Source organism: Entelurus aequoreus, linkage group LG22 (genome assembly GCF_033978785.1).
Source record: "Entelurus aequoreus isolate RoL-2023_Sb linkage group LG22, RoL_Eaeq_v1.1, whole genome shotgun sequence".
Classification (NCBI taxonomy): Eukaryota; Metazoa; Chordata; class Actinopteri; order Syngnathiformes; family Syngnathidae; genus Entelurus; species Entelurus aequoreus.
Window position 1 is genome coordinate 40,550,147 of NC_084752.1, and position 22,500 is coordinate 40,572,646.

At 33.9% G+C, this 22,500-nt stretch overlaps 1 protein-coding gene across 2 annotated transcripts in view; it reads right to left on the reverse strand.

Annotated features, from left to right (window-relative positions):
* The window catches only part of brat1 (BRCA1-associated ATM activator 1), a 56,414-nt gene that overhangs the window by 6,364 nt on the left and 27,550 nt on the right, over positions 1–22,500 (reverse strand). Inside the window, exons 7-8 of one of the 2 annotated variants that reach the window (XM_062033240.1) lie at positions 7,084–7,187; positions 6,753–6,933 (exon numbers count right to left, since the gene is read on the reverse strand). In XM_062033240.1, the coding sequence (XP_061889224.1) occupies positions 6,753–6,933; positions 7,084–7,187 (285 nt within the window). Of the gene's footprint in view, positions 1–6,752; positions 6,934–7,083; positions 7,197–22,500 lie in introns of both variants that reach the window. The other variant, XM_062033239.1, reaches the window with a different exon arrangement.

Below are 22,500 nucleotides of genomic sequence, written 5' to 3' on the forward strand. Positions count from 1 at the left end.
TATATATATATATAAAAAACTTGGTACCAAAATGTATTTCGATACTTTTCTAAATAAAGGAGACCACAAAATAATGTCATTATTGGCTTTATTTTAACCAAAAATCTTAGTGTACATGAAACATATGTTTTTTATTGCAATTTAGTCCTCAAATAAAAATAGTGAACATACTAGACAACTTGTCTTTTAGTAGTAAGTAAACAAACAAAGACTCCTAATTAGTCTGCTGACGTATGCAGTAACATGTTGTGTCATTTATACACCTATTATTTTGTCCACATTATAAAGAACAAGCTGTAAAAAAAAAAGTCATTATAAATCTACTTGTTCATTTACTGTTAATATCTGCTTATTTTCCGTTTCAACATGTTCTATCTACACTTCTGTTCAAATGTAATAATCACTTATTCTTCTGTTTGATACTTGACATTAGTTTTTGGATGATATCACAAATGTAGGTATCATCATACACTGTCTGTGTGCAAACAAAACACAAAATAATACTTTACAGATACTGTAATACGATTGTTCATGCTTTTTAGTCGGTACAGATTGGTTTCTTGTCGCATTGTGTTGTGCATTACAACATTTTGTGTTGTTGTAGAAGCCAGCTTATCTCTTTCCGTAGTTAGCTGGCCGATGTGTTAGTAGGCTAGAAAAAGAGCTCCTCTTACAATAACACTGTCGCTACAGTTTGGGTATTATACATGTTACACAACCTAAATGAAGCATTGTTAAAGTGATTTAGAGGCAGAATTGATTGCTCCCATTAGCTCTATTATTTTTTTACATGTTAGAAAGCAGGAAAAAAAAATTTTTGTCTCCTTGTCCCTCATAAAGATTGTGAACGATAGGCAAAATACCCCCAAAAAATGGAGTTCCCCTCTATTTGCAAACTTTAAGAACTCCTCTATTTGCAAACCACTTGTGACTTTCTTTCGTGGTTTTGTTAGGCATGTGCAAAAAGATTACCGTAAATTCCGAACTATTTCACTACGCTTTGACCCCTGCGGCTTATAAAACGGTGCCGACAATTAATGGATTTGTCTTCGCCTGACGGCGATAACGCGAATAAAAAAACACAAACAAGCAAAGACACGGAATAGATGTGTCATTGTTTGTGCTATGGCGCCATCTTTGGGACGAGTTTGCTCACAGCAGGTTCTGCAATGCTGCATTGCCCTTCTGTCTAGACCAGGCCTGGGCAATTATTGTACTCAGGGGGCCAGATTTAGATTTTAAAAAGTGTGTCTGGGGGCCGGTATATCTATTTTTAGGAACACTAATACAAACCTCACAATAATGATTGAAAGCTAAAAACGTTTTTAAAAAACGGAATGGAATTTGACTTTTTTTTCCCTGAATGAGACACCCAGAATGTGCATGAACATAAAGAATGTGGGATTTACAATATTAACTATGAATGATAAAACACTGAATATTGACAACATATTTTACAAACAACCGAAACGCAACAAATATAGTGAAAAAACCCCAACCTACAATCTGAGATATCTCATAGTGACCATAGTAAGTAATTAGATGACCATAGTAACTAATTAGATGACCATAGTAACTAATTAGATGACCATAGTAACTAGTATATGATGCAGATTCCAAGCATTGAAAGACTTAGTACAGTTGAAGACTTCCAGGCATTAGAAAACATGAGTGCGAATCATAATGGCAGCTACACTTTACATCTTAAACATCGAAAACTATTATTTGGGAATGTCCGGCGGGCCAGATTGAAAAGCTCAACAGGCCTTAATTTGCCCAGGTCTAGACTCTAGACTGAACTTTCAACCGGAAGTAGGAGTGGTGTACCGTCTTCTACTCGTCCATAGTGTTTCTACTCGTATGGATTCTTCATTCATCACTCCCAGCAAAGTTTGTAAGTTTTACAATATAACTAAAACAATTCATACCTACTAAACCGTCCCATGTGTGATGTCTAGGAGCGTTTTTAATGCATATTTGTACGTGCTATTGTAATGTAATCAAGCTAGCGTAGTTAGCATTAGCAAATATGCTAAAACGTTTACAAGTGTCTATGTTAGCTAGTGGGTCCTTGACGGTGACTTCTGTTTTGTTTGATCAGCCGTTTTACTGCCGTGTTACAGACACCGTTTGGATACAATTAAGGTATGTAAATGTACAAAATATTTATGTGTAAATCAGTCATTGCACAACGTTTAAAAATATATATTTTTATTTAGTGGGTGTGGTTTATACCCCGGTGCCCTCTATAGTCCGGAAAATACGCTAGTTTATTTGGGGCAATGCTTTATAAAATGAGACAGGACTAGAGATGTCCGATAATATCTGATAATTAAAAAAACGATACCGATAATAGGAAATTATCGGTATCGTTTTTTTTATTATCAGTATCGGGTTTTTTTCTGTTTTTTTTTTCTTATTAAAGCCACATAAAAAACACAAGATACACTTACAATTAGTGCACCAGCCCAAAAAACCTCCCTCCCCCATTTACACTCATTCACACAAAAGGGTTGTTTCTTTGTGTTATTAATATTCTGCTTCCTACATTATATATCAATATATATCAATACAGTCTGCAAGGGATACAGTCCGTAAGCACACATGATTGTGCGTGCTGCTGCTCCACTAATAGTACTAACCTTTAACACTTCATTTTACAAATTTTCATTAATTACTACTTTCTATGTAACTGTTTTTGTATTGTTTTACTTTCTTTTTTATTCAAGAAAATGTTTTTAATTTATTTATCTTATTTTATTTGATTCATTTTTTTAAAAAGTACCTTATCTTCACCATACCTGGTTGTCCAAATTAGGCATAATAATGTGTTAATTCTACGACTGTATATATCGGTTGATATCGGTATCGGTTGATATCGGTATCGGTAATTAAAGAGTTGGACAATATCGGCATATCGGATATCGGCAAAAAGCCATTATCGGACATCCCTAGACAGGACCCGTCTTTCTTTCTTTAGTTTATTTGGAACATGAACACACTTACAGTATAATACATCACACAATTTCATATCATTTCACTTGACATCATGTTCGAAAAGGAGTAGGAAGAAGCAAAGCTTATTTAATCCCACCCCTTTCCCACTTCAGAGCGTTTTACAAATATATAGAATCATTTACTGACCTTTTTATATAATAAAATAACATCTGTGAATTAGTATACACAACAGTTTTGTAATATGTAAATAATTAATTCAGTCATTATTAACATACTGAGATGAAGAATATCTTACTTTCAATAAGGTTGAAAGTATTTCTCATAATTCTTCTTCTTTGTACTTTGTAAGCACTATTCATTTGAACAACCCCTTAAAGTGGATCATATCAGTACAATGTTTAACTTCTTTACTTCATCCATTCCATCATTTAATTCCACATACTGATATGCTAAAGGTTCTAAGTGTTGTACGTGCATACAAATGTTTGAAATTATTTTTTCCTCTAAGGTTATATTTCTCCTCTTTAGCTTCCCTTCTTTGGCTACTTTTTAGACCCTTCTTAAAACCCATTTTTATTCACTGGCTTTTAACCCAGCATGAGACTTTAAACTGTTTTTAACTTTTTTTTAACGGTTTTTAACTGCTTTTCATCTAACAAATTGTTCTTAGGGTAATTTGTATTTGCTTTTTCAATGTGTATTTTACTTCTGTTTTAAATGTGATGTTTTTGTCTGTCCTTTGCCTCTATTTCTTTGTGGTGTACAGCGACTTGTCCAGGGTGTACCCCTCCTTCCGCCCCAATGCAGCTGAGATAAGCTCCTGCACCCTTCGCCACCCCAAAAGGGACAAGCGGTAGAAAATGGATGGATGGATGTACAGCCCTTTGTTCTTCAACTGTGGTTGTTTTTAAATGGCTTTAGAAATAAAGTTGGTATGGTAAATAAGTAGAGATGTCCGATAATATCGGTCTGCCGATATTATTGGCCGATAAATGCGTTAAAATGTAATATCGGAAATTATCGGTATCGTTTTTTTTATTATCAGTATCGTTTTTTGTTTTTTTTTGTTAAATCCACATAAAAAACACAAGATACACTTACAATTAGTGCACCAACCCAAAAAACCTCCCTCCCCCATTTACACTCATTCACACAAAAGGGTTGTTTCTTTCTATTATTAATATTCTGCTTCCTACATTATATATCAATATATATCAATACAGTCTGCAAGGGATACAGTTATTAATATTAACAATATATATCAATACAGTCTGCAAGGGATACAGTCCGTAAGCACACATGATTGTGCGTGCTGCTGCTCCACTAATAGTACTAACCTTTAACACTTCATTTTACTCATTATCATTCATTACTAGTTTCTATGTAACTGTTTTTATATTGTTTTACTTTCTTTTTTATTCAAGAAAATGTTTTTAATTTATTTATCTTATTTTATTTGATTCATTTTTTTAAAAAGTACCTTATCTTCACCATACCTGGTTGTCCAAATTAGGCATAATAATGTGTTAATTCCACGACTGTATATATCGGTTGATATCGGTATCGGTTGATATCGGTTTCGGTAATTAAAGAGTTGGACAATATCGGAATATCGGATATCGGCAAAAAGCCATTATCGGACATCCCTAGTTTTAACTTTTTTAACTGTTTTTAACGGCTTTTCATCTAACAAATTGTTCTTAGGGTAATTTGTATTTGCTTTTTCAATGTGTATTTTACTTCTGTTTTAAATGTGATGTTTTTGTCTGTCCTTTGCCTCTATTTCTTTGTGGTGTACAGCGACTTGTCCAGGGTGTACCCCGCCTTCCGCCCCAATGCAGCTGAGATAAGCGCCAGCACCCCCCGCCACCCCAAAAGGGACAAGCGGTAGAAAATGGATGGATGGATGTACAGCCCTTTGTTCTTCAACTGTGGTTGTTTTTAAATGGCTTTAGAAATAAAGTTGGTATGGGTAAATAAGTAGAGATGTCCGATAATATCGGTCTGCCGATATTATTGGCCGATAAATGCGTTAAAATGTAATATCGGAAATTATCGGTATTGGTTTTTTTATTATCAGTATCGTTTTTTTTTGTTTTTTTAATTAAATCCACATAAAAAACACAAGATACACTTACAATTAGTGCACCAACCCAAAAAACCTCCCTCCCCCATTTACACTCATTCACACAAAAGGGTTGTTTCTTTCTGTTATTAATATTCTGCTTCCTACATTATATATCAATATATATCAATACAGTCTGCAAGGGATACAGTCCGTAAGCACACATGATTGTGCGTGCTGCTGCTCCACTAATAGTACTAACCTTTGACAGTTAATTTTACAAATTTTCATTCATTACTAGTTTCTATGTAACTGTTTTTATATTGTTTTACTTTCTTTTTTATTCAAGAAAATGTTTTTAATTTATTTATCTTATTTTACTAATTTTTTTAAAAAGTACCTTATCTTCACCATACATGGTTGTCCAAATTAGGCATAATAATGTGTTAATTCCACCACTGTATATATCGGTTGATATCGGTATCGGTTGATATCGGTATCGGTAATTAAAGAGTTGGACAATATCGGAATATCGGATATCGGCAAAAAGCCATTATCGGACATCCCTAGTTTTAACTTTTTTTTAACTGTTTTTAACGGCTTTTCATCTAACAAATTGTTCTTAGGGTAATTTGTATTTGCTTTTTCAATGTGTATTTTACTTCTGTTTTAAATGTGATGTTTTTGTCTGTCCTTTGCCTCTATTTCTTTGTGGTGTACAGCGACTTGTCCAGGGTGTACCGCGTCTTCCGCCCCAATGCAGCTGAGATAAGCTCCTGCACCCTTCGCCATCCCAAAAGGGACAAGCGGTAGAAAATGGATGGATGGATGTACAGCCCTTTGTTCTTCAACTGTGGTTGTTTTTAAATGGCTTTAGAAATAAAGTTGGTATGGGTAAATAAGTAGAGATGTCCGATAATATCGGTCTGCCGATATTATCGGACGATAAATGCGTTAAAATGTAATATCGGAAATTATCGGTATCTGTTTTTTTATTATCAGTATCGTTTTTTGTTTTTTTTTGTTAAATCAACATAAAAAACACAAGATACACTAACAATTAGTGCACCAACCCAAAAAACCTCCCTCCCCCCATTTCTTTCTGTTATTAATATTCTGCTTCCTACATTATATATCAATATATATCAATACAGTCTGCAAGGGATACAGTCCGTAAGCACACATGATTGTGCGTGCTGCTGCTCCACTAATAGTACTAACCTTTAACAGTTAATTTTACTCATTTTCATTAATTACTAGTTTCTATGTAACTGTTTTTATATTGTTTTACTTTCTTTTTTATTCAAGAAAATGTTTTTAATTTATTTATCTTATTTTATTTGATTCATTTTTTTAAAAAGTACCTTATCTTCACCATACCTGGTTGTCCAAATTAGGCATAATAATGTGTTAATTCCACGACTGTATATATCGGTTGATATCGGTATCGGTTGATATCGGTATCGGTAATTAAAGAGTTGGACAATATCGGCATATCGGATATCGGCAAAAAGCCATTATCGGACATCCCTATAAATAAGTCATTGCACAACATTTAAAAATATTAGTTTTTATTAAGTGGGTGTGGCTTATACAGCGGTGCCCTCTATAGTCCGGAAAACACGCTAGTTTATTCGGGGCAATGCTTTATAACCGAAACAGTGTACGAAAAACCGAGACCTACTTTTGGTAATCATATTGGTTGAAAATAAAGGGAAAGAACAATTACCCGGGCTGCTGCTGAGCGACGCCAGAACCTCCAACGCGCATTTCTGAACTTTCCCACTGGCAAGCAGACACCTGAAGGCCTCATCACTGCAGCCGGAGGAGTGGTGGCCGCTGCACGCCTTCAACAGCGACACCACCGCCAGGACGATGGAGGCCGGGGGACACGGGAGGACATCGGGAGGCTGCGGGGCAGAGAGTCGTCGTCACGGTAACGCTGCTTCATTCATTTGCCACTTTCAAGTGAATTATTGTGGTTTGTGTCAATCAAAGTGGACCATATTCACACTTTTGATGCAACTTCTGCACAGTGTGCAAGCGCGTCTCACTCTCACCATCAGCGCAATCTGCGGTGCGTTTCTCAGGCTGACACAAATGAGGGAGACGAAGGCGCTCTTGCTCTTCAGCTGCGCCGCCGTCAGTACGTGATGCTCGTCTCCTGCAGACACTGAGAATATATTCTCTTATTGACAAGGACGTACAGTAGGAAGGGGATTCATATTCGTCACGGTTTACCAAACACGGGAAATGTGACCAATTGGGGAGGGCTGCAATGTCCACTTTAGCCGCCAGGTGGCAGTAGAGCAGGGGCGGGCCACGTCCGGCCCGCCAAAAAATGAAACAGAATTGAGCAAATTGTGTAATAATTATGACCACATTAATTGTGTGAATGCACCAAACATTCACACATGCTTTTATACACCAAAATGCATCTATTTATTCTTCTTCTTCTTCTCCAGATTTTGGCGCGCTCTACCTTCAACATTTTTCATCCGTTCCACCCTCAACATATTCCACTCATCCTGGACATTCAAACTATAATTTATTCAAGTTCAAAAAAATTCCAGGATTTCCCAGAATTCCCATTTTTTCAAACCCATTCTTCACCCTATTTTCTGTCGACTACTCCGTCCACATTCTTCAACCCACTTCAACCCATTCCACCGTCCAAACATTCCTTTTAGTCAGGACAAAAAAAAAGTTGCTTTTTGAACTGGAAAAATTCCCGGTTTTCCTGAAATTCCAGGAATTCCGTAATACCATTTCTCAATTAAAAACGTTACTTCTTCAACAATTCTCGACCGATTTGAAAAATTCCAACACCAACCATTTAAACTTATTTAGAATATTCACATTTGTTTAGCATTTTCAAAAAAATTCCCGCTTTTTCCGAAATTCCCAAATTTCTATGAAATTCCCATTGAAAAGAATGGTACATTTTTCATCCGATTCAAACCATTCCAACTTCAAAATATTCAGCCTGATCAGGAATTAAATTGCTCTCCTTTAATAATTCTAAAAAAAAATTCCCAGATTTCCTAGAATTCCCAGGTTTTAGGGACATTTTCCCCATTCAAAGTGAATTACCCATTTTTCAAACTTCCGCAATCCCCACATTCTTCAACCGATTCAAACCATTCCACTGTCAAAACATTCCTCTTAGTCAGGACAAAAAAACAAGTTGGTTAAGGAACTTGAAAAATTCCCAGTTTTCCCGAAATTCCAGGAATTCTGTAATATCATTTCTCAATTAAAAATGTTACTACTTCAACATTTCTCGACAGATTTCAAAAATTCCAACACCAACCATTTAAACTTATTTAGAATATTCAAATTTGTTTAGCATTTTCAAAAAAATTCCTGCTTTTTCCGAAATTCCCAAATTTCTATGAAATTCCCATTGAAAAGAATGGGACATTTTTCAAAGTTCCACAATTCCCACATTTTTCATCCGATTCAAACCATTCCAACTTCAAAATATTCAGCCTGTTCAGGAATTATGTTGCTCTCCTTTAATAATTCTAAAAAATTCCCGGATTTCCCAGAATTCCCAGGTTTTAGGGAAGTTTTCCCCATTCAAAGTGAATTATCAATTTTTCAAACTTCCACAATCCCCACATTCTTCAACCGATTCAAACCATTCCACTGTCAAAACATTCCTCTTAGTCAGGACAAAAAAACAAGTTGGTTAAGGAACTTGAAAAATTCCCCGTTTTCCCGAAATTCTGTAATATCATTTCTCAATTAAAAACGTTACTTCTTCAACGTTTCTCGACCGATTTGAAAAATTCCAACACCAACCATTTAAACTTATTTAGAATATTCACATTTGTTTAGCATTTTCAAAAAAATTCCCGCTTTTTCCGAAATTTCTATGAAATTCCCATTGAAAAGAATGGGACATTTTTCAAAGTTCCACAATTCCCACATTTTTCATCTGATTCAAACCATTCCAACTTCAAAATATTCAGCCTGATCAGAAATTAAATTGCTCTCCTTTAATGATTGTAAAAAAAAAAAAATTCCCAGATTTCCAAGAATTCCCAGGTTTTAGGGACATTTTCCCCATTCAAAGTGAATTACCCATTTTTCAAACTTCCACAATTCCCACATTCTTCAACCGATTCAAACCATTCCACTGTCAAAACATTCCTCTTAGTCAGGACAAAAAAACAAGTTGGTTAAGGAACTTGAAAAATTCCCCGTTTTCCCGAAATTCCAGGAATTCCGTAATACCATTTCTCAATTAAAAATGTTACTTCTTCAACATTTCTCGACCGATTTGAAAAATTCCAACACCAACCATTTAAACTTATTTAGAATATTCACATTTGTTTAGCATTTTCAAAAAAATTCCCGCTTTTTCCGAAATTCCCAAATTTCTATGAAATTCCCATTGAAAAGAATGGGACATTTTTCAAAGTTCCACAATTCCCACATTTTTCATCCGATTCAAACCTTTCCAACTTCAAAATATTCAGCCTGATCAGGAATTAAATTGCTCTCCTTTAATAATTCTAAAAAAAAATTCCCAGATTTCCTAGAATTCCCAGGTTTTAGGGACATTTTCCCCATTCAAAGTGAATTACCCATTTTTCAAACTTCCGCAATCCCCACATTCTTCAACCGATTCAAACCATTCCACTGTCAAAACATTCCTCTTAGTCAGGACAAAAAAACAAGTTGGTTAAGGAACTTGAAAAATTCCCAGTTTTCCCGAAATTCAGGAATTCTGTAATATCATTTCTCAATTAAAAATGTTACTACTTCAACATTTCTCGACAGATTTCAAAAATTCCAACACCAACCATTTAAACTTATTTAGAATATTCAAATTTGTTTAGCATTTTCAAAAAAATTCCTGCTTTTTCCGAAATTCCCAAATTTCTATGAAATTCCCATTGAAAAGAATGGGACATTTTTCAAAGTTCCACAATTCCCACATTTTTCATCCGATTCAAACCATTCCAACTTCAAAATATTCAGCCTGTTCAGGAATTATGTTGCTCTCCTTTAATAATTCTAAAAAATTCCCGGATTTCCCAGAATTCCCAGGTTTTAGGGAAGTTTTCCCCATTCAAAGTGAATTATCAATTTTTCAAACTTCCACAATCCCCACATTCTTCAACCGATTCAAACCATTCCACTGTCAAAACATTCCTCTTAGTCAGGACAAAAAAACAAGTTGGTTAAGGAACTTGAAAAATTCCCCGTTTTCCCGAAATTCTGTAATATCATTTCTCAATTAAAAACGTTACTTCTTCAACGTTTCTCGACCGATTTGAAAAATTCCAACACCAACCATTTAAACTTATTTAGAATATTCACATTTGTTTAGCATTTTCAAAAAAATTCCCGCTTTTTCCGAAATTTCTATGAAATTCCCATTGAAAAGAATGGGACATTTTTCAAAGTTCCACAATTCCCACATTTTTCATCTGATTCAAACCATTCCAACTTCAAAATATTCAGCCTGATCAGAAATTAAATTGCTCTCCTTTAATGATTGTAAAAAAAAAAAAATTCCCAGATTTCCAAGAATTCCCAGGTTTTAGGGACATTTTCCCCATTCAAAGTGAATTACCCATTTTTCAAACTTCCACAATTCCCACATTCTTCAACCGATTCAAACCATTCCACTGTCAAAACATTCCTCTTAGTCAGGACAAAAAAACAAGTTGGTTAAGGAACTTGAAAAATTCCCCGTTTTCCCGAAATTCCAGGAATTCCGTAATACCATTTCTCAATTAAAAATGTTACTTCTTCAACATTTCTCGACCGATTTGAAAAATTCCAACACCAACCATTTAAACTTATTTAGAATATTCACATTTGTTTAGCATTTTCAAAAAAATTCCCGCTTTTTCCGAAATTCCCAAATTTCTATGAAATTCCCATTGAAAAGAATGGGACATTTTTCAAAGTTCCACAATTCCCACATTTTTCATCCGATTCAAACCTTTCCAACTTCAAAATATTCAGCCTGATCAGGAATTAAATTGCTCTCCTTTAATAATTCTAAAAAAAAAAATTCCCAGATTTCCTAGAATTCCCAGGTTTTAGGGACATTTTCCCCATTCAAAGTGAATTACCCATTTTTCAAACTTCCACAATCCCCACATTCTTCAACCGATTCAAACCATTCCACTGTCAAAACATTCCTCTTAGTCAGGACAAAAAAACAAGTGGGTTAAGGAACTTGAAAAATTCCCCGTTTTCCTGAAATTCCAGGAATTCTGTAATATCATTTCTCAATTAAAAACGTTACTATTTCAACATTTATCGACCGATTTGAAAAATTCCAACACCGACCATTTAAACTTATTTAGAATATTCACATTTGTTTAGCATTTTCAAAAAAATTCCCACTTTTTCCGAAATTCCCAAATTTCTATGAAATTCCCATTGAAAAGAATGGGACATTTTTCAAAGTTCCACAATTCCCACATTTTTCATCCGATTCAAACCTTTCCAACTTCAAAATATTCAGCCTGTTCAGGAATTAAATTGCTCTCCTTTAATAATTCAAAAAAAAAAATTCCCAGATTTCCTAGAATTCCCAGGTTTTAGGGACATTTTCCCCATTCAAAGTGAATTACCCATTTTTCAAACTTCCACAATTCCCACATTCTTCAACCGATTCAAACCATTCCACTGTCAAAACATTCCTCTTAGTCAGGACAAAAAAACAAGTTGGTTAAGGAACTTGAAAAATTCCCCGTTTTCCCGAAATTCCAGGAATTCCGTAATACCATTTCTCAATTAAAAATGTTACTTCTTCAACATTTCTCGACCGATTTGAAAAATTCCAACACCAACCATTTAAACTTATTTAGAATATTCACATTTGTTTAGCATTTTCAAAAAAATTCCCGCTTTTTCCGAAATTCCCAAATTTCTATGAAATTCCCATTGAAAAGAATGGGACATTTTTCAAAGTTCCACAATTCCCACATTTTTCATCCGATTCAAACCTTTCCAACTTCAAAATATTCAGCCTGATCAGGAATTAAATTGCTCTCCTTTAATAATTCTAAAAAAAAAAATTCCCAGATTTCCTAGAATTCCCAGGTTTTAGGGACATTTTCCCCATTCAAAGTGAATTACCCATTTTTCAAACTTCCACAATCCCCACATTCTTCAACCGATTCAAACCATTCCACTGTCAAAACATTCCTCTTAGTCAGGACAAAAAAACAAGTGGGTTAAGGAACTTGAAAAATTCCCCGTTTTCCTGAAATTCCAGGAATTCTGTAATATCATTTCTCAATTAAAAACGTTACTATTTCAACATTTATCGACCGATTTGAAAAATTCCAACACCGACCATTTAAACTTATTTAGAATATTCACATTTGTTTAGCATTTTCAAAAAAATTCCCACTTTTTCCGAAATTCCCAAATTTCTATGAAATTCCCATTGAAAAGAATGGGACATTTTTCAAAGTTCCACAATTCCCACATTTTTCATCCGATTCAAACCTTTCCAACTTCAAAATATTCAGCCTGTTCAGGAATTAAATTGCTCTCCTTTAATAATTCTAAAAAAAAAATTCCCAGATTTCCTAGAATTCCCAGGTTTTAGGGACATTTTCCCCATTCAAAGTGAATTATCCATTTTTCAAACTTCCGCAATTCCCACATTCTTCAACCGATTCAAACCATTCCACTGTCAAAACATTCCTCTTAGTCAGGACAAAAAAACAAGTTGGTTAAGGAACTTGAAAAATTCCCCGTTTTCCCGAAATTCCAGGAATATAATAATATAAAATATTGCTCAATTAAAAACGTTACTACTTCAACATTTCTCGACCGATTTGAAAAATTCCAACACCAACCATTTCAACTTATTTAGAATATTCAAATTTGTTTAGCATTTTCAAAAAAATTCCCGCTTTTTCCGAAATTCCCAAATTTCTATGAAATTCCCATTGAAAAGAATGGGACATTTTTCAAATTTTCCACAATTCCCACATTTTTCATCCGATTCAAACCATTCCAACTTCAAAATATTCAGCCTGTTCAGGAATTATGTTGCTCTCCTTTAATAATTCTAAAAAATTCCCGGATTTCCCAGAATTCCCAGGTTTTAGGGACATTTTCCCCATTCAAAGTGAATTATCCATTTTTCAAACTTCCACAATTCCCACATTCTTCAACCGATTCAAACCATTCCACTGTCAAAACATTCCTCTTAGTCAGGACAAAAAAACAAGTTGGTTAAGGAACTTGAAAAATTCCCCGTTTTCCCGAAATTCTGTAATATCATTTCTCAATTAAAAACGTTACTTCTTCAACGTTTCTCGACCGATTTGAAAAATTCCAACACCAACCATTTAAACTTATTTAGAATATTCACATTTGTTTAGCATTTTCAAAAAAATTCCCGCTTTTTCCGAAATTTCTATGAAATTCCCATTGAAAAGAATGGGACATTTTTCAAAGTTCCACAATTCCCACATTTTTCATCTGATTCAAACCATTCCAACTTCAAAATATTCAGCCTGATCAGAAATTAAATTGCTCTCCTTTAATGATTGTAAAAAAAAAAAAAATTCCCAGATTTCCAAGAATTCCCAGGTTTTAGGGACATTTTCCCCATTCAAAGTGAATTACCCATTTTTCAAACTTCCACAATTCCCACATTCTTCAACCGATTCAAACCATTCCACTGTCAAAACATTCCTCTTAGTCAGGACAAAAAAACAAGTTGGTTAAGGAACTTGAAAAATTCCCCGTTTTCCCGAAATTCCAGGAATTCCGTAATACCATTTCTCAATTAAAAATGTTACTTCTTCAACATTTCTCGACCGATTTGAAAAATTCCAACACCAACCATTTAAACTTATTTAGAATATTCACATTTGTTTAGCATTTTCAAAAAAATTCCCGCTTTTTCCGAAATTCCCAAATTTCTATGAAATTCCCATTGAAAAGAATGGGACATTTTTCAAAGTTCCACAATTCCCACATTTTTCATCCGATTCAAACCTTTCCAACTTCAAAATATTCAGCCTGATCAGGAATTAAATTGCTCTCCTTTAATAATTCTAAAAAAAAAATTTCCCAGATTTCCTAGAATTCCCAGGTTTTAGGGACATTTTCCCCATTCAAAGTGAATTACCCATTTTTCAAACTTCCACAATCCCCACATTCTTCAACCGATTCAAACCATTCCACTGTCAAAACATTCCTCTTAGTCAGGACAAAAAAACAAGTGGGTTAAGGAACTTGAAAAATTCCCCGTTTTCCTGAAATTCCAGGAATTCTGTAATATCATTTCTCAATTAAAAACGTTACTATTTCAACATTTATCGACCGATTTGAAAAATTCCAACACCGACCATTTAAACTTATTTAGAATATTCACATTTGTTTAGCATTTTCAAAAAAATTCCCACTTTTTCCGAAATTCCCAAATTTCTATGAAATTCCCATTGAAAAGAATGGGACATTTTTCAAAGTTCCACAATTCCCACATTTTTCATCCGATTCAAACCTTTCCAACTTCAAAATATTCAGCCTGTTCAGGAATTAAATTGCTCTCCTTTAATAATTCTAAAAAAAAAATTCCCAGATTTCCTAGAATTCCCAGGTTTTAGGGACATTTTCCCCATTCAAAGTGAATTATCCATTTTTCAAACTTCCGCAATTCCCACATTCTTCAACCGATTCAAACCATTCCACTGTCAAAACATTCCTCTTAGTCAGGACAAAAAAACAAGTTGGTTAAGGAACTTGAAAAATTCCCCGTTTTCCCGAAATTCCAGGAATATAATAATATAAAATATTGCTCAATTAAAAACGTTACTACTTCAACATTTCTCGACCGATTTGAAAAATTCCAACACCAACCATTTCAACTTATTTAGAATATTCAAATTTGTTTAGCATTTTCAAAAAAATTCCCGCTTTTTCCGAAATTCCCAAATTTCTATGAAATTCCCATTGAAAAGAATGGGACATTTTTCAAATTTTCCACAATTCCCACATTTTTCATCCGATTCAAACCATTCCAACTTCAAAATATTCAGCCTGTTCAGGAATTATGTTGCTCTCCTTTAATAATTCTAAAAAATTCCCGGATTTCCCAGAATTCCCAGGTTTTAGGGACATTTTCCCCATTCAAAGTGAATTATCCATTTTTCAAACTTCCACAATTCCCACATTTTTCATCCGATTCAAACCATTCCAACTTCAAAATATTCAGCCTGTTCAGGAATTATGTTGCTCTCCTTTAATAATTCTAAAAAATTCCCGGATTTCCCAGAATTCCCAGGTTTTAGGGACATTTTCCCCATTCAAAGTGAATTATCCATTTTTCAAACTTCCACGATTCCCACATTCTTCAACCGATTCAAACCATTCCACTGTCAAAACATTCCTCTTAGTCAGGACAAAAAAACAAGTTGGTTAAGGAACTTGAAAAATTCCCCGTTTTCCCGAAATTCCAGGAATTCTGTAATATAATTTCTCAATTAAAAACGATACTACTTCAACATTTCTCGACCGATTTGAAAAATTCCAACACCAACCATTTCAACTTATTTAGAATATTCAAATTTGTTTAGCATTTTCAAAAAAATTCCCGCTTTTTCCGAAATTCCCAAATTTCTATGAAATTCCCATTGAAAAGAATGGGACATTTTTCAAAGTTCCACAATTCCCACATTTTTCATCCGATTCAAACCATTCCAACTTCAAAATATTCAGCCTGTTCAGGAATTAAATTGCTCTCCTTTAATAATTCTAAAAAAAAATAATTCCCGGATTTCCCAGAATTCCCAGGTTTTAGGGACATTTTCCCCATTGAAAGTGAATTACCCATTTTTCAAACTTCCACAATTCCCACATTCTTCAACCGATTCAAACCATTCCACTGTCAAAACATTCCTCTTAGTCAGGACAAAAAAACAAGTTGGTTAAGGAACTTGAAAAATTCCCCGTTTTCCCGAAATTCCAGGAATTCTGTAATATAATTTCTCAATTAAAAACGATACTACTTCAACATTTCTCGACCGATTTGAAAAATTCCAACACCAACCATTTCAACTTATTTAGAATATTCAAATTTGTTTAGCATTTTCAAAAAAATTCCCGCTTTTTCCGAAATTCCCAAATTTCTATGAAATTCCCATTGAAAAGAATGGGACATTTTTCAAAGTTCCACAATTCCCACATTTTTCATCCGATTCAAACCATTCCAACTTCAAAATATTCAGCCTGTTCAGGAATTAAATTGCTCTCCTTTAATAATTCTAAAAAAAAATAATTCCCGGATTTCCCAGAATTCCCAGGTTTTAGGGACATTTTCCCCATTGAAAGTGAATTACCCATTTTTCAAACTTCCACAATTCCCACATTCTTCAACCGATTCAAACCATTCCACTGTCAAAACATTCCTCTTAGTCAGGACAAAAAAACAAGTTGGTTAAGGAACTTGAAAAATTCCCCGTTTTCCCGAAATTCCGTAATACCATTGCTCAATTAAAAACGTTACTACTTCAACATTTCTCGACCGATTTGAAAAATTCCAACACCAACCATTTAAACTTATTTAGAATATTCACATTTGTTTAGCATTTTCAAAAAAATTCCCGCTTTTTCCGAAATTTCTATGAAATTCCCATTGAAAAGAATGGGAAATTTTTCAAAGTTCCACAATTCCCACATTTTTCATCCGATTCAAACCATTTCAACTTCAAAATATTCAGCCTGATCAGGAATTAAATTGCTCTCCTTTAATAATTCTAAAAAAAAAAATTCCCGGATTTCCTAGAATTCCCAGGTTTTAGGGACATTTTCCCCATTCAAAGTGAATTATCAATTTTTCAAACTTCCACAATCCCCACATTCTTCAACCGATTCAAACCATTCCACTGTCAAAACATTCCTCTTAGTCAGGACAAAAAAACAAGTTGGTTAAGGAACTTGAAAAATTCCCCGTTTTCCCGAAATTCCAGGAATTCTGTAATATCATTTCTCAATTAAAAACGTTACTACTTCAACATTTCTCGACCGATTTGAAAAATTCCAACACCAACCATTTAAACTTATTTAGAATATTCACATTTGTTTAGCATTTTCAAAAAAATTCCCGCTTTTTCCGAAATTTCTATGAAATTCCCATTGAAAAGAATGGGACATTTTTCAAAGTTCCACAATTCCCACATTTTTCATCCGATTCAAACCATTCCAACTTCAAAATATTCAGCCTGTTCAGGGATTATGTTGCTCTCCTTTAATAATTCTAAAAAAAAAAATTCCCGGATTTCCTAGAATTCCCAGGTTTTAGGGACATTTTCCCCATTCAAAGTGAATTACCCATTTTTCAAACTTCCACAATCCCCACATTCTTTAACCGATTCAAACCATTCCACTGTCAAAACATTCCTCTTAGTCAGGACAAAAAAACAACTTGGTTAAGGAACTTGAAAAATTCCCCGTTTTCCCGAAATTCCAGGAATTCTGTAATACATTGCTCAATTAAAAACGTTACTACTTCAACATTTCTCGACCGATTTGAAAAATTCCAACACCAACCATTTAAACTTATTTAGAATATTCACATTTGTTTAGCATTTTCAAAAAAATTCCCGCTTTTTCCGAAATTTCTATGAAATTGCCATTGAAAAGAATGGGACATTTTTCAAAGTTCCACAATTCCCACATTTTTCATCCGATTCAAACCATTTCAACTTCAAAATATTCAGCCTGATCAGGAATTAAATTGCTCTCCTTTAATAATTCTAAAAAAAAAATTCCCAGATTTCCCAGAATTCCCAGGTTTTAGGGACATTTTCCCCATTCAAAGTGAATTACCCATTTTTCAAACTTCCACAATCCCCACATTCTTCAACCGATTCAAACCATTCCACTGTCAAAACATTCCTCTTAGTCAGGACAAAAAAACAAGTTGGTTAAGGAACTTGAAAAATTCCCCGTTTTCCCGAAATTCCAGGAATTCCGTAATACAATTTCTCAATTAAAAATGTTACTTCTTCAACATTTCTCGACCGATTTGAAAAATTCCAACACCAACCATTTAAACTTATTTAGAATATTCACATTTGTTTAGCATTTTCAAAAAAAAATCCCGCTTTTTCCGAAATTTCTATGAAATTCCCATTGAAAAGAATGGGACATTTTTCAAAGTTCCACAATTCCCACATTTTTCATCCGATTCAAACCTTTCCAACTTCAAAATATTCAGCCTGATCAGGAATTAAATTGCTCTCCTTTAATAATTCTAAAAAAAAAATTTCCCAGATTTCCTAGAATTCCCAGGTTTTAGGGACATTTTCCCCATTCAAAGTGAATTACCCATTTTTCAAACTTCCACAATCCCCACATTCTTCAACCGATTCAAACCATTCCACTGTCAAAACATTCCTCTTAGTCAGGACAAAAAAACAAGTGGGTTAAGGAACTTGAAAAATTCCCCGTTTTCCTGAAATTCCAGGAATTCTGTAATATCATTTCTCAATTAAAAACGTTACTATTTCAACATTTATCGACCGATTTGAAAAATTCCAACACCGACCATTTAAACTTATTTAGAATATTCACATTTGTTTAGCATTTTCAAAAAAATTCCCACTTTTTCCGAAATTCCCAAATTTCTATGAAATTCCCATTGAAAAGAATGGGACATTTTTCAAAGTTCCACAATTCCCACATTTTTCATCCGATTCAAACCTTTCCAACTTCAAAATATTCAGCCTGTTCAGGAATTAAATTGCTCTCCTTTAATAATTCTAAAAAAAAAATTCCCAGATTTCCTAGAATTCCCAGGTTTTAGGGACATTTTCCCCATTCAAAGTGAATTATCCATTTTTCAAACTTCCGCAATTCCCACATTCTTCAACCGATTCAAACCATTCCACTGTCAAAACATTCCTCTTAGTCAGGACAAAAAAACAAGTTGGTTAAGGAACTTGAAAAATTCCCCGTTTTCCCGAAATTCCAGGAATATAATAATATAAAATATTGCTCAATTAAAAACGTTACTACTTCAACATTTCTCGACCGATTTGAAAAATTCCAACACCAACCATTTCAACTTATTTAGAATATTCAAATTTGTTTAGCATTTTCAAAAAAATTCCCGCTTTTTCCGAAATTCCCAAATTTCTATGAAATTCCCATTGAAAAGAATGGGACATTTTTCAAATTTTCCACAATTCCCACATTTTTCATCCGATTCAAACCATTCCAACTTCAAAATATTCAGCCTGTTCAGGAATTATGTTGCTCTCCTTTAATAATTCTAAAAAATTCCCGGATTTCCCAGAATTCCCAGGTTTTAGGGACATTTTCCCCATTCAAAGTGAATTATCCATTTTTCAAACTTCCACAATTCCCACATTTTTCATCCGATTCAAACCATTCCAACTTCAAAATATTCAGCCTGTTCAGGAATTATGTTGCTCTCCTTTAATAATTCTAAAAAATTCCCGGATTTCCCAGAATTCCCAGGTTTTAGGGACATTTTCCCCATTCAAAGTGAATTATCCATTTTTCAAACTTCCACGATTCCCACATTCTTCAACCGATTCAAACCATTCCACTGTCAAAACATTCCTCTTAGTCAGGACAAAAAAACAAGTTGGTTAAGGAACTTGAAAAATTCCCCGTTTTCCCGAAATTCCAGGAATTCTGTAATATAATTTCTCAATTAAAAACGATACTACTTCAACATTTCTCGACCGATTTGAAAAATTCCAACACCAACCATTTCAACTTATTTAGAATATTCAAATTTGTTTAGCATTTTCAAAAAAATTCCCGCTTTTTCCGAAATTCCCAAATTTCTATGAAATTCCCATTGAAAAGAATGGGACATTTTTCAAAGTTCCACAATTCCCACATTTTTCATCCGATTCAAACCATTCCAACTTCAAAATATTCAGCCTGTTCAGGAATTAAATTGCTCTCCTTTAATAATTCTAAAAAAAAATAATTCCCGGATTTCCCAGAATTCCCAGGTTTTAGGGACATTTTCCCCATTGAAAGTGAATTACCCATTTTTCAAACTTCCACAATTCCCACATTCTTCAACCGATTCAAACCATTCCACTGTCAAAACATTCCTCTTAGTCAGGACAAAAAAACAAGTTGGTTAAGGAACTTGAAAAATTCCCCGTTTTCCCGAAATTCCAGGAATTCTGTAATATAATTTCTCAATTAAAAACGATACTACTTCAACATTTCTCGACCGATTTGAAAAATTCCAACACCAACCATTTCAACTTATTTAGAATATTCAAATTTGTTTAGCATTTTCAAAAAAATTCCCGCTTTTTCCGAAATTCCCAAATTTCTATGAAATTCCCATTGAAAAGAATGGGACATTTTTCAAAGTTCCACAATTCCCACATTTTTCATCCGATTCAAACCATTCCAACTTCAAAATATTCAGCCTGTTCAGGAATTAAATTGCTCTCCTTTAATAATTCTAAAAAAAAATAATTCCCGGATTTCCCAGAATTCCCAGGTTTTAGGGACATTTTCCCCATTGAAAGTGAATTACCCATTTTTCAAACTTCCACAATTCCCACATTCTTCAACCGATTCAAACCATTCCACTGTCAAAACATTCCTCTTAGTCAGGACAAAAAAACAAGTTGGTTAAGGAACTTGAAAAATTCCCCGTTTTCCCGAAATTCCGTAATACCATTGCTCAATTAAAAACGTTACTACTTCAACATTTCTCGACCGATTTGAAAAATTCCAACACCAACCATTTAAACTTATTTAGAATATTCACATTTGTTTAGCATTTTCAAAAAAATTCCCGCTTTTTCCGAAATTTCTATGAAATTCCCATTGAAAAGAATGGGACATTTTTCAAAGTTCCACAATTCCCACATTTTTCATCCGATTCAAACCATTTCAACTTCAAAATATTCAGCCTGATCAGGAATTAAATTGCTCTCCTTTAATAATTCTAAAAAAAAAAATTCCCGGATTTCCTAGAATTCCCAGGTTTTAGGGACATTTTCCCCATTCAAAGTGAATTATCAATTTTTCAAACTTCCACAATCCCCACATTCTTCAACCGATTCAAACCATTCCACTGTCAAAACATTCCTCTTAGTCAGGACAAAAAAACAAGTTGGTTAAGGAACTTGAAAAATTCCCCGTTTTCCCGAAATTCCAGGAATTCTGTAATATCATTTCTCAATTAAAAACGTTACTACTTCAACATTTCTCGACCGATTTGAAAAATTCCAACACCAACCATTTAAACTTATTTAGAATATTCACATTTGTTTAGCATTTTCAAAAAAATTCCCGCTTTTTCCGAAATTTCTATGAAATTCCCATTGAAAAGAATGGGACATTTTTCAAAGTTCCACAATTCCCACATTTTTCATCCGATTCAAACCATTCCAACTTCAAAATATTCAGCCTGTTCAGGGATTATGTTGCTCTCCTTTAATAATTCTAAAAAAAAAAATTCCCGGATTTCCTAGAATTCCCAGGTTTTAGGGACATTTTCCCCATTCAAAGTGAATTACCCATTTTTCAAACTTCCACAATCCCCACATTCTTTAACCGATTCAAACCATTCCACTGTCAAAACATTCCTCTTAGTCAGGACAAAAAAACAACTTGGTTAAGGAACTTGAAAAATTCCCCGTTTTCCCGAAATTCCAGGAATTCTGTAATACATTGCTCAATTAAAAACGTTACTACTTCAACATTTCTCGACCGATTTGAAAAATTCCAACACCAACCATTTAAACTTATTTAGAATATTCACATTTGTTTAGCATTTTCAAAAAAATTCCCGCTTTTTCCGAAATTTCTATGAAATTGCCATTGAAAAGAATGGGACATTTTTCAAAGTTCCACAATTCCCACATTTTTCATCCGATTCAAACCATTCCAACTTCAAAATATTCAGCCTGATCAGGAATTAAATTGCTCTCCTTTAATAATTCTAAAAAAAAAATTCCCAGATTTCCCAGAATTCCCAGGTTTTAGGGACATTTTCCCCATTCAAAGTGAATTACCCATTTTTCAAACTTCCACAATCCCCACATTCTTCAACCGATTCAAACCATTCCACTGTCAAAACATTCCTCTTAGTCAGGACAAAAAAACAAGTTGGTTAAAGAACTTGAAAAATTCCCGGTTTTCCCGAAATTCCAGGAATTCCGTAATACAATTTCTCAATTAAAAATGTTACTTCTTCAACATTTCTCGACCGATTTGAAAAATTCCAACACCAACCATTTAAACTTATTTAGAATATTCACATTTGTTTAGCATTTTCAAAAAAAAATCCCGCTTTTTCCGAAATTTCTATGAAATTCCCATTGAAAAGAATGGGACATTTTTCAAAGTTCCACAATTCCCACATTTTACATCTGATTCAAACCATTCCAACTTCAAAATATTCAGCCTGATCAGGAATTAAATTGCTCTCCTTTAATAATTCTAAAAAAAAAAATTCCCGGATT